The 13,062-nt window shown below is 38.8% G+C and overlaps 2 protein-coding genes across 2 annotated transcripts; both read left to right on the forward strand.

Moving 5' to 3' along the window:
• Window positions 1-245: 245 nt before the first annotated feature.
• LOC131311950 (small heat shock protein, chloroplastic-like) lies at window positions 246-2,161 on the forward strand. Its single transcript, XM_058339611.1, has 2 exons — window positions 246-792; window positions 1,476-2,161. The coding sequence occupies exons 1-2, from the start codon at window positions 273-275 to the stop codon at window positions 1,949-1,951; spliced, it is 996 nt and encodes a 331-aa protein (XP_058195594.1). The 5' UTR covers window positions 246-272; the 3' UTR covers window positions 1,952-2,161.
• A 3,286-nt stretch (window positions 2,162-5,447) lies between these two features.
• Window positions 5,448-12,691, forward strand: LOC131311951 (probable LRR receptor-like serine/threonine-protein kinase At1g67720). The gene is made up of 15 exons (XM_058339612.1): window positions 5,448-6,117; window positions 6,405-6,945; window positions 7,377-7,888; window positions 7,990-8,119; window positions 8,931-9,002; window positions 9,088-9,156; window positions 9,240-9,311; window positions 9,477-9,545; window positions 10,059-10,228; window positions 10,318-10,571; window positions 10,709-10,835; window positions 10,922-10,987; window positions 11,069-11,255; window positions 11,336-11,468; window positions 12,246-12,691. The coding sequence occupies exons 1-15, from the start codon at window positions 6,048-6,050 to the stop codon at window positions 12,558-12,560; spliced, it is 2,787 nt and encodes a 928-aa protein (XP_058195595.1). The 5' UTR covers window positions 5,448-6,047; the 3' UTR covers window positions 12,561-12,691.
• Window positions 12,692-13,062: the final 371 nt, after the last annotated feature.

Raw genomic sequence — 13,062 nt, forward strand, 5'->3', positions numbered from 1 at the left:
CAATCCAATACTTACAAATGCTCGATTCAATCATTTAACTTTTCATTCGAATTTTAGGATAATGAAAAGTTAGATGATTAAATCAAGCACTTATAGGTATCGGATTGAGCTGATTTTTCGTAGAAGCTCTAGAAAAAATGTTTTACATTTAATGAACGACTCGGATTATTTGTGTGGGACCCGTAGTAGGCCCCACAACAAATCTGCGTATAAAATCTGTGTGTGTAGCATTACTGGAGGAGAATTTACACCGGGCTTGGAGGCATTTGTACATGGCGTCTCAAGATAGATACGGTGTCGTGTGGTATCTTCTCCGTAATACTCCTCATGATCCCACAAAAAAAACTTCCGGAGAAGTCCAGAAGCTTGCAGCGTATTCGCCGAACAGCCCCATATCCCATTCTTTCCAGAAACGTCCATTCCCCTGTTTAAATATCACCAAAACCCACTCCCTTTCTTCCACCGATTCAGTCCCTGATTTGATCAATCCATTCCATTACCAGCCAAATACTTCAATCAGAGCAAGAGAAAAAAGAAAAATGTCAATTTCCATTTCAAACCCAACTATTTCTCTGCCCATATCATCCCAAAGGAAGTGCAAACTCCTGTTTCCCAAGTCCCCAAATTCGTTGAGAAGTCCAATCGGACATGGTGGGAAGAGAGGTGGGAGTATCAGTGTCGTTGCGAGGGCTGCAGATGGAAGAGACAGTCTTGACCATTTGCAGAGAACAGCAGCCAAGAGCCAGACCCAACAGCAACCCAAGAAAAGGATTGCCCAATCTGCACCTATAGGTTTGTATCAGTACCCGAATCTCAGAAATTCTCTCTCTGGTGTTGTTTGTGTTTCTCTTATTCTCGTTCTTTTCGGAAGCAAAATTATGAATATGAATATTTGTAGTGTGATTTCTGTTGCGCATTCGACCCAAAACGCGTGCAACCATCATGCGACGATAGAAAAATGGTGCAGGCATTATTATGGGCATTCATAATTAGGTTCGGCAATGCACCCATCATTTTCTTATCAGTTTAGTGCTCGAACGGAAATTTTTCTCGAAAGTTAGGAAACTTTTTCTCTATATCCAAAAAGGGTGTCGTTTTTTGTTTTTGAAGAACGCCGAAATGATTTCCAAAATCCGTGTGGAAAAAGTAATTCTCGGAAATTGATTTTCGAAACAGCAGCCAACTATTGTCTTTTGGGGTGGGTTTTTTTTTTCTTCTCTTTTTTTAACTTTTGACAACTCAGGTGTTTGGTCTAATGTGCACGCACCTCGGTTTTTGTTGTCAAAACATATTTGCTGAACAATGTACTCTTAACAATGATTCTGATAACTGCAATGCAATCAAGCTAACGTGGGCGGTTTCCACTTTCCAGAAACAAATTTTCTACCAAGTTTTATCTGTTTTCGGGAAACAATCAGTATCTTAGCCATACTGATTTTGAGTACCTTATCCATCTCTCTCTATGTATAATGCAGGGCTATGGGACAGATTCCCAACAGCAAGAACAGTGCAGCAAATGATGGAAACAATGGACAGAATGATAGAGGACCCTGTTCCCTACGGCTACCCGGCGGCAACCTCGTATCCGGCCGAGACCGGCGGATACAGCAGGGGAAGGACGCCATGGGAAATAAAGGAAGGAGAAAAAGATTACAAGATGAGATTCGACATGCCCGGGATGACCAAAGAAGACGTGAAGGTCTGGGTGGAGGAGAAGATGTTGGTTGTGAAAGGCCAAAAAGTGCCGAAGAAGAAGATCAACGGCGAAAATGGAGAAGAAGAGGAAGGGGAATGGCCTGCCAAGAGCTATGGGAAGTACAGTTTTAGGATTGCATTGCCTGAGAATGTCCGGTTTGAGAAGATTAAAGCTGGGGTCAGAGATGGGGTTTTGTATGTTAGTATACCTAAGGCTGAGATTAGTTCTAAGGTTTTGGACATTAATGTTGAATGAAGTTTTTGAGTGAGAAAGGGTGAGAGATATATTAACAAGTGGAAAAGATTGGAAGGCCTGTTTAGTTTTTGTTCTTTGTTTTTTCGTTTTAAGGATGCCCATATGTTGTTTTATGAGTGGAAGGTCTTTTTTTTGCTTGCCAAATCTTGAATTTGTCAATTGTGATGAAGCTTTGGAATAATTTGGAGCTCTAGATCATTGATTGTTTTTTCTTCGGATAATTTTTGGAATTACACCAGTTATTGAGAAACTGGCAGGCTTGGCCCTAGCACGAAACGCAAGAGAGCCCATTGGGCCTAGTTTGCATAGTGAGATACGCATATATATGCTCTCTCTACGCATAGTGAGATACGAATACACATGCTCAATACGCTCTCTCTATGCATAGTGAGATATACACATACACACAAGTGCCCAATTTGCGCTTTATGCACAGTGAGATATGCGGACACGTGCCCGACATTCTTTCTCTGTCTTGATTTTTATCTTTTACTTGCTTGCGCCTGTTTCACCCACAAAATAAGCAAGGCTGAGATGTAATATCTAAATGGGCCTCCGTAATAGTAGATAGAAGTCATGGGACTGAGAATTTGTAATGCTGTTTTCACTTTGCTTTTCCAACTGCTCCATTTTTGGGCAGGTTAGAAGAAAGAAAGTTTATATTGGCAGGGCTACAAGATTGAACACAGTTGGGCTTCAGCTAGCCATTCAAGGCCCAAATCGTTTGACCCACACAGCTTTCATATACAGACCCAACCAAGATAGACTAATGGCCTTGTGGTCTACAGTAGTTTTTTAGGGGCTCTTTGAGTCTTTGGTACGGGTTTTTTTTTTTTTTTGGGTATTCTCTCTTAATTTTTACAAAGTTCAGATTAAATCTTACTCCTTCCGTCCCACTTTGTTCCGTCTGTTTCTTTTTTAGAACATCCCAAAAAATTATCTATATCTCCCAATCTATAATGTTTTTTATGATTTCGAAAACTTTGTTTAATAAAATAAATTGAGATCTATCAAACAAGATCCATATTGAATATATAAAATATTATAGATTGTGAGATATAGACAATTTTTTGAGACATCCAAAAAAGGAAACAGACGGAACAAAGTGGGACGGAGGGAGTACCTTCTATTTTTTGTCTCAAAAAGAGGAATCAAAAAACATACACATAAATCAAAATTGGGAAAAAATTATACTCCATATAAGACGACGAAAAAGAATCAAATAGTTACCGGGTCTTTTTCATTGTTTTATGTGAATTTTTTCAACTTTGATCTATCCTTACTTTTAGTACTGTTCTTCTAGTCAAGATGTAAAAAGTTGACATGAATCTTGTAAAAGATCATGAGAACATAACAAAAAAAAAAACCGTGCTAAAAAATCTCAAAGAGTAACTGAACACTCTTCTGCATTAAAAAATAAAGAATCAACTGAATACAGTCATGGGCAACACACCAAAAGGCCGTAGATGGTCCCCACATAATGTTTGTGGGTGAATACAGAGACGGAATTGGAATTTTTCTTTGGATGGGGCAAACCAACCTGACAACCTAGGCACTTATAATTGAGTAAACATTTTTATAAGTGGCATTACACACAAATTTCTGGCCAAAAAGTTCTTGTGCCTTTGTACCGAGTGGTACTTTGACCGTTAGATTTCAAACCTGAAAAAAAACACACACATTTCAACGGCCGAAAACCCCTCGACACGGGGGTTTTCAGCACGAAGAATCCGGCGCCCCACCTTGTTAAGTGAGTTTTTTTCATTTTGGTTAGTTTCCATCTTGTTAAAGGAGCTTTGATTTAGCAGAAGTTAGTGACAAAGGAGAGAGGGACCATACGACCATTTTTATTTTTTAATATTTGTGTTCACATATACAAGGAGCATCAAACTGCTTACTTTTTCCAAACTTTAGAAAAAGCTAAAGACAAGTTGGTCTAAAGTAACAAAGGAAAAAAGATTTTGGTGTTACCAAAACTTTAGAAAGCAAAAGCACAAGATAATATTCGTCACTTGTCTATTCCTTCTTTTATCTTCATTTATATATGCCTCCCCGTGACCACAGACATTGTTATATGTGCTCTTCGTAGCGGGTTTTCCGAGGCAGTTTTGAGTTAAAACTCAAGGTGTGGTCATTTCAGGCCCTCCAAAATTTATAGATATCAGGAGTCCCTCCTATTTTGGTATCCTTTGTAATAGTCTAGCAAGAAAATGTCCCATCTTTAAATTTTGCATTAGGACCCCGTAAAGTCAAGGCCGGCCTTACGGGTTTGGGTATACTTCATTTCCAGTGTATCTCTAATTGCAAAGTGGCATTTTTTTTAAACTATTATATATGTACTGTTATTGATAAATAAGAAGTCTCAAATAAAATACGGTGAAGCCGACCTCGCACCAATTAACTGCCCAAGTGGATCCACTCAACTTGACTCATTGTCCCAATGTAACCTGTAGTTGTTCATTGCACTCAATATCTATAAATTCATTGGGCCTTATTGATTGCCTTGAGGTTGATTGTGGTGGGTTTTATCGAAGGGCCATGCTAACAACCGTTCATTTCACTCAACGTTCGATAAGAGCATTCGCAATGGTACTAATCAAAATCAATAATCAACATGTGCCACGTCAGCATTTGATTATCCATTTAGTTCATAATCAAACTTAACAACTTCTACCTCCACATTGGTTATTTTTGTATCCCTAACCAAAAAAAACCCCACAATACACAATACACATTTGTCGAATAGCAAACGAGTTTTAATCACGCACCCGACCACACCAAATTATTCGTCTCGATGAGACGATTCTAAAATAGGGTGTTTTTGAGTTATTAAGTTTTGAGTTTAATTGTTGAGTTTGGTTATTGAGTTTTGGTTATTGGTAAAAGTTGTTAAGTTTGGTTATGCGATGGATGAAATTTGGTTATTTACTAAAAGACTTGTAACTTTGGTTATTACAATGTGGGGTGTTTTTTGAGTATTGTTGCTAAATTTGCTTATTCACGTCCATTTGCTTATTACAATGCGGATGCTCTAAGGAATGTATAAGGCCAAAATCTCATCTCATCTCATATGGACTATGTTTTATGTACTTTGATATACCTTTCACGCATAAGTTTGAACTTTAGTTATCCCAAACTTTGTTGTGCAGCATTATGGCACTTTTTAAGTAAATTTTGGCAGTACTGAATTGGGCTTGGGGTGAGATTATTTAGCGCTTCTGCAGCATTGGGTCAAGAATCTTCGCCACTGCACAAATGCAGAATCCATCGCAAAAATGCAGCGAAGAAATTGCTCCAGGAATACTGAATAATTTTTCGCGAATTAGTGGTTAGCCGAATTAGTGGTTAGCCTGCCACGATGAATCAACAATAATAGTGGCACCCTTTATTCCACATATCAAGTACAAGATATTTATGATGAAGACCAGTACAATGACCCACAGTACCAGATTTTGTTTGGATACACTTCACAAATCTGGAGCATCATACTATCATAGTCTCTCTCTCTCTCTCTCTCTCTCTCTCTCATACACTATCACAAATCTGGAGCATCATATACTCTCTCTCTCTCTCTCTCTCTCTCTCACACACACACACACACAAACAAACACACACACGGCTAAAGTTCAATGATTGAGGTTAACCATCTAGTTTATGAACAATGCATCTAGCTTGGCCGTGCATGAAATGGTCACACTTAAAACATACTTCCAATTTCATGAAACTGAATGAAAATAGGTATGAAACTTCGACAAAAGTATCACAAAACAAGTATATTTGAAGCACTTTCTGCTTACTGGCTTGAGCTGGTATCCCACTCATTTCCTTTCCCAAAAGCAAAAAGGTGAAACTGAAAATGAACCTTAAAACCCTTTTCCAAGGAAAAGCAAGATTTCAAAATCAGCTAAAGATCCAAATAACAATGAACACTGCCAATACCCATCTGTTATAAAAAGTGAAAGGCAACTGGAGCAGTAAAGGTTCGGTAGGATTTGGACAAAATAAAGAGTTTTTCACTCTGTCAATCACAACCACTGAAATGATAAGACCACAGTAAAATTCCAGAAAGACTGTTTTCTCTTCTTCATCGTCTTCAATGGGTTTAATTTTCAATACCCTTCTCCTAATTCTATGCTTGATACCATCTAGCCTGTGCCAAGTGAAAGGTATGTGTTCTTCTTAACAATTATTGCACTGAAATCTTTCAGAAAACAAATTTCACTCAACATAATTCTGAAACAAGTTCTCAGAAACTTGATTATGCCATGCTGCAAAAGAAACATGAAAACTCCCCAAATTTTCTTCTTTCATTGACTCTACACACACACACACACACAGAGTTTATTGAAGCACAAGAAAATGTCTGATCTTATTATTATACCTATAAACTATAAAGATGATGACAATCTGTTTATGTGTAAGCAATTGACCAAAATCCCCACTACAAATGCAGAGTTCATCAGTATAGACTGTGGAGGCACAAGCAATTACACAGACCAACACACCAGATTGGAATGGGTTTCAGACACCGGAATCATGAGCCAAGGAAAACCACTACAAGTAGAAAACCCAAATGGAGACTTGCAACCACAGTACAAAATACGCCGGGACTTCCCCGTAGACAACAAGAAGTACTGTTACACTCTAAGCACCGAGGAGAGAAGGCGGTACCTCGTCCGAGCGACCTTTCTATATGGTACTTCTGCAAATGAAGACACTTACCCCAAATTCCTGCTCTACTTGGATGCAACTAAGTGGGCAACGGTGGCAGTGCAAGATGCTTCAAGAGTATATGTGAAGGAAATGATCATAAGGGCGCCCTCGGATTCCATTGATGTGTGCTTGTGCTGTGCAACCACGGGTTCTCCGTTTATCTCCACTATTGAGCTCCGGAGTTTGAATCTTTCGATGTATGCTACCGATTTTGAGGATGGTTTCTACTTGAAAGTAGCAGCCAGAGTGAATTTTGGGGCTGCTTCCAAGGAAGCTGTAAGGTAACTAGCTCATTATTCAGTGTTCACATAGGATTAGCACGACGACACTTTCTTCTCAGATTTTTGGGTGCCATTTAGGATATAACCAATAAAATACGTACTACCAAAACCACTTGATGCTGATATTAAAGCTCTGTGAGGTTGCAGTTTTTAGAATCCGGTTCATGAATTTACAGTCGGAAAAACTCAGGAAACTTGATTAGTTTGACAGTTTTGAAAATTGTTTTCGGAGAATTTCGATGAAATTAAGAAACATGCTAACGAAGGGCCTAATATTACCGAAATCCTGCTCAAAGTGAATAAGCTACAAAAATGACTTTGTTTCAGAGAGAATTTTCTGAAAAATGTTACGGAAACTGATACTATAACTGCAACCAAACAGGGTGTTGCAAAAACCAATACCAAAAAACTAACAGCATGACCTTTTCCAGGTACCCGGACGATCCATACGACCGAATATGGAACTCGGATCTTGAAAAAAGACCAAACTATCTGGTAGGAGTAGCCCCTGGCACAGAGAGAATAAATACAACAAAGAACATAAACGTTAATACAAGAGAATATCCACCTGTGAAAGTAATGCAAACTGCTGTTGTAGGGACAAAAGGGGTTTTAAGCTACAGGTTGAATCTGGAGGACTTCCCTGCCAATGCTCGAGCTTTTGCATATTTTGCCGAAATTGAAAGCTTGGGGGCGAATGAAACACGAAAATTCAAAATGGCCGAGCCTTATATGCCTGACTATAGCAATGCTGTGGTGAATATTGCCGAGAACGCAAATGGAAGCTACACTCTCTATGAACCAAGCTACATGAATGTGACACTGGATTTTGTTCTGTCGTTCTCCTTTAGGAGGACCTCGGATTCTAATCGAGGACCACTGCTCAATGCAATTGAAATAAGCAAATATGTACAGATAGGCTCAAAGGCAGATGAACAAGATGGTAAGACCACTTACCGTAGAATATAGTGAGTCAGAAATTGTGAAAGATGATGAATGCGCTTTACAAGTACGAGCTAATTTCTCTTTATTTTTGCATGGAAGTGAATGTTCTCAATGCCCTTCGCGCCATGTCTGATGAAAGTGTTGGAACAAGTGAAGGCGATCCCTGTGTGCCAGCTCCTTGGGAATGGGTGACTTGCAGCTCTAACATACCTCCAAGAATCACAAAAATGTAAGTCCTTAATACCATTGACAATTCTTGTTTCCTTTGGATTTACAGTACAACACTGAGTCATATGTGACTACATCTCAGCATCCACTCAAAACAAGAATTGCGCCTTCTATCCATCCACGTATCTGGTGGAGTACTGGATTTCTTAACTGCAGAATAGATATGTCAAACTTTTCAAGTCAGTGGTGAATTCCAAGAGCAGAAAATCCATGCAGGCATCTGAAATAATAACACTTACAAGAAAACTTGTAGATGGAACTCTAGTGCATATTCATTGCTAGATCAAACATAATGGTAATTTCATCATTCATGTACAGTGTCTTATAAAACTAATGCTTCATTGATAGACATCACTCTCATAAACTCAAAAGTTTTACCCCATCTTTGGTAGAACTCAACTTCAAAAGCTAACCGTTGAGGTGAAGGTGCCTTCACGCTTATATACTACACATCACTTTTGTACTTGATTGGCTTCACAATATGGTTCAATCATATCTGGCCCTGCAGTTGTATTATACCTGACCCTCCGATGGTATTATATCTGAACTTCCAGTTGTTTTTCATATGTCTAGCTCATGCACATATGAAAAACTTTATGATGAGCTTGCATTACGGGCATTTATTCTGAGATGCCTCCTAGCCTCTGGGAACAAATTAAAGGGGTTAGCATCACCAATATATGGAGGTTTAGGTTGTCATGTGACTTACAGAAGACATAACTATCTCTAACATAGTAGCCAAGTTGTTTCCAACTCACTCATTTATCATGTGTTTTCTGAGCCTATATGAATCTACTCACCTGCTTGGCCAGTATGCTGTCAGGCAAGAATATGCAGGGGGAGATCCCATCGGGGCTTGAGAACATGGACGCATTGACAGAGCTGTAAGTGCCATTATACTACGCAAAACATTATTGTCCGTCTTCAATCTCGCCATGCAATTTGGTTTATAAGTTTCCATTATCTTAGGTGGTTAGATGGAAACTCCCTCGCAGGATCAATCCCTGACATGAGTCGTCTGGTCAATATAAAGATTGTGTAAGCTCTTCACCTAAATTTTATGAGCCCCAACAGCTTGAGGAATAGGATTTCATTTGAATATATTGTTGGTGAACATGCAGGCATCTCGAAAACAACAAACTGAGTGGTCCACTACCTTCTTATTTTGGAAGATTACCAAGCTTACAAGAACTGTAAGTAGCTTTGAATATCTTAATTTCTGCATAGTAGATTAGTTTAGCCTCTTCTCTTCTCTTTGTTCTCTCGGTAAGAGTAAGACTTTAGGTGTTGAAGGTTTTGAGGATGTTTTCCCTCATATACATAAAATATGCAGTAATTGTAAATCAATATGTTGACAGGTATGTACAGAACAACTCCTTGAGTGGCAAAATCCCTCCAGCATTGTTAGCAGGAAATGTAACTTTCAAGTATGTTTCTACACTGTCGAATGTGCTTTTGATCAATGCAAACTAGGCACCATTGAAAATACCATATACCATTGGGGATTTTTTTTTGGCTTGAAGTTGTAGGAGTATGACTTTCTTTCGACGCCACAAAGACTTGCCAACTTACGATCTTTTCATTATTATTTCAGAGAACTGCAAATTCACAAGAGCTCATAAATAACGCATCTCCTCCACATAAGTTTTTATATTTCTATTACAAACAAAGATATACTAGGACATGAAATACTTGAAAGTATATTGAATAGCATTCTCTGAGCATAATGCATGACAAAAGATCCATGGACTACTAAACTCTGATGAAACACAGATTTCTAAAAACAATCCACTTCATCACGCATTATATGAAAGAAGAACTAATTACACTTTGCAGTCAGGGATAATAACCACAATGACGCAAAGTATTAAAGCAGTATATGCATGTGTGGGTGAGCAACCAACAAAGGTAATAGATTAGCACTGTGTTTTCTACCGCAGCTATAAAGGCAATCCTGGTCTAAGTCAAAAGGGAAAGCATAAGCCCCATTACACGATGATACTTGGAATTTCAATAGGAATACTTGTGATTATTGCCTTCCTACTGTTTGGAAGCTTGCTACTGCTGCGCTACCTTCGAAAAAAGACTTATCAGAGAAGTGATGACAAAGGCATGTACCCCACCAATTTTCCAGCTATTAGTTTCCAGATTAAGTGCACCGTTATTTGCATATTGAGTATTGTCCAAATTATCTACCAGATGATTCGTTACGTATCAGCAACAAGCCTTCAAGTTCCTACTCAATTGCACGAGGTGGACATTTAATGGATGAAGGGGTCGCAATCTGTATTCCCCTCTATGAGATAGAAGAAGCTACGGACAGTTTTTCAAAGAAAATCGGGAAAGGAAGTTTTGGGCCAGTTTATTATGGAAGAATGAAAGACGGGAAAGAGGTTGCAGTTAAGACCATGGCTGATTCAACTAGCCATGGAACAAAGCAATTTGTGACCGAGGTAGTCTCCTTATCATTGGCTGCATAAACTTCTTCACCACACAAAATTTATTTACGAACAAAAAATTTCAAGCAAAAACCATCATAACAAGTTTCAAAACGTTTAAAAAAGTCAGTAGTTACAGAGTATTCTCGCAGGTTGCTCTCTTGTCAAGAATCCATCACAGGAACTTGGTTCCTTTAATTGGATACTGTGAAGAAGCAAATCAGCGAATGCTGGTCTACGAATACATGCACCATGGAACCTTGCGGGATCACATACATGGTTTTCCACTATACTCATGACTCTGTCCTTTCCTCTTTCGAATTGCTGCAGAAACAGCTAAACCTAAATCTTTAATGTACTCACAGATTCAGGCAAACACAAGCACTTAGATTGGCTGGCTCGTCTTCACATTGCAGAAGATGCTGCGAAAGGTTGATTCAGAACTTCTTTGCTGGTAATGTATAACTGAATTTTGTAGTCAAATTGCTAATCAGAAATTGGGGCTTATATAGGACTTGAATACTTGCACACTGGATGCAACCCTAGTATCATTCACCGGGACGTGAAAACAAGCAATATTCTTCTGGACGTTCATATGAGGGCAAAAGTGTCTGATTTTGGACTGTCAAGGCAAGCTGAAGAAGATCTAACTCATATATCAAGTGTGGCACGGGGAACAGTAGGATACCTAGATCCCGAGTAAGCATACTGATTTGTGTATTCTAAAGATCAAATGTTAACTTCTCCATGAAGCTTTACGAATTTAGTTTCGTCCACAGGTACTATGCAAACCAGCAATTGACTGAAAAGAGTGATGTTTACAGTTTTGGAGTTGTCCTATTGGAACTGATCTCTGGAAGAAAGCCCGTCTCAACTGAAAATTATGGTCCTGAATGGAACATAGTTCACTGGGTATGTACATTTGTAGTTTTTATTGATTTTGACGATGTGATTTGCATTACATGTTCAAACTTTTGGTAACTAAACCTACTCAAAGAAATTCAATATATGGGAAAACAGGGCAAGAAAATGGATACACGGGATTTTATTACAGATAGAGAATCACAGCTGTCTAAAGATATTTTTAAATTTGTCAAAGATAAGAATCTATGAGGTTAGAACAATCTTTCCTGGCTAACTCAATTTCATGCAGAAAAATGTACTCAAGGAAGTATTAAAACATCTAAAACAAGATACAGTTTCTTAGCTTGACGAAGCCTGAGTAAAGTACAGCATCTAACACCTGAAAGATGCAGCAGGCTGGAGTCCCTGAACTGTCAAATTCTGGTTGGCATTCGATAAGGCGCTGATGACTTATATACACCTTGACCTGATCTAGTGATCTATGATTCATCTATGCAAGGTTGAATTGCGAGTAAAGACACCTATGAAGAAGACACAATTTGGATAATCCTAACAACGGATATACCTCATAGTCACATACGAAGCCAGAAAGTCACTTAACAAAGAAAAGAAAAGAGTCATGAATGTAGTTGCTCCATTACATGGAGATATCAGCCATTTCAAATACAATAGCAAACCAGTTTCCCTTAAACTGAGCAAAATACGTGCAACTTGCGCTTCCAGCTTGAGCAAACAAAGTTAGGACATCAAAGCATGAACTTCGTCAATATCAATGCAAGCAACTTGCGCATTTTCTCCATTGTAGTCGGCATTTTTGTTTTGCAGGCAAGGTCATTGATTCGTAAAGGGGATGTAATCAGCATCATTGATCCTACCCTCACAGAAAGTGTCAAAATTGAGTCCGTATGGAGGGTCGCTGAAGTTGCAATCCAGTGTGTCGAAAAACATGGATATTCCCGCCCAAGGATGCAGGAAATAATAACGGCCATACAAGATGCAATCAAGATCGAGGAAGGAAATGGAAAGTTATCTCCAGGGAGTTCAAAAGCACAATCTGCACGCAGAACACTACTAACGAGCTTTCTCGACATAGAGAGCCCTGACTTATCCAATGGGTGCCTACACCCATCTGCAAGATAAACATCTACTCAAACCCCTGTAAAACAACACTAAAGATACTGGTATATGCTTAGTGAAAATCGTTTGGCTTCCTGTTGATATACCTATATAGCAGATTTACAAAACTTTCAACTCAAGTGATTTTCAAATTCCTCTTGCTCTTCACTGATGGATACAAGCTAACATTGACTGATTTATATATATGCACACAATATTGAACTTGTTGTCACGTCAAATTGTTTGAAATTGTTTTGGTTTGTTGATATGATGAAAGGCCCCTTAGGTACATTTCACCATTTTATTCACCCCCATGTGAAAATGTGGGATGTACGGAGTTGGGATTAGCTAAAGTTGGAGATCTCAACTTCACCGTGAAGCTCAGACCACTGCTTGCCCACCATAGGTCAACTTGATAATCCAAACCATTCATTTGTCAAGGTTGCTGAATCAAATAGTCGTGAAAAAAAATCACCTTGCTCGAAGACTACAGCGACATGATGAAACCTACTGTGCCGTATAAGTA

Source organism: Rhododendron vialii, chromosome 12a (genome assembly GCF_030253575.1).
Source record: "Rhododendron vialii isolate Sample 1 chromosome 12a, ASM3025357v1".
Taxonomy (NCBI): domain Eukaryota; kingdom Viridiplantae; phylum Streptophyta; class Magnoliopsida; order Ericales; family Ericaceae; genus Rhododendron; species Rhododendron vialii.

Coding starts and splice junctions, on each gene's coding strand:
- LOC131311950 (XM_058339611.1), top strand. CDS start 273: ATGGCGTCTCAAGATAGATACGGTGTCGTGTGGTATCTTCTCCGTAAT. Junction 793..1,475: donor TGCCCAATCTGCACCTATAG/GTTTGTATCAGT, acceptor TGTATAATGCAG/GGCTATGGGACAGATTCCCA.
- LOC131311951 (XM_058339612.1), top strand. CDS start 6,048: ATGGGTTTAATTTTCAATACCCTTCTCCTAATTCTATGCTTGATACCA. Junction 10,572..10,708: donor CAAAGCAATTTGTGACCGAG/GTAGTCTCCTTA, acceptor GTATTCTCGCAG/GTTGCTCTCTTGTCAAGAAT. Junction 11,469..12,245: donor AATGGAACATAGTTCACTGG/GTATGTACATTT, acceptor TTTGTTTTGCAG/GCAAGGTCATTGATTCGTAA.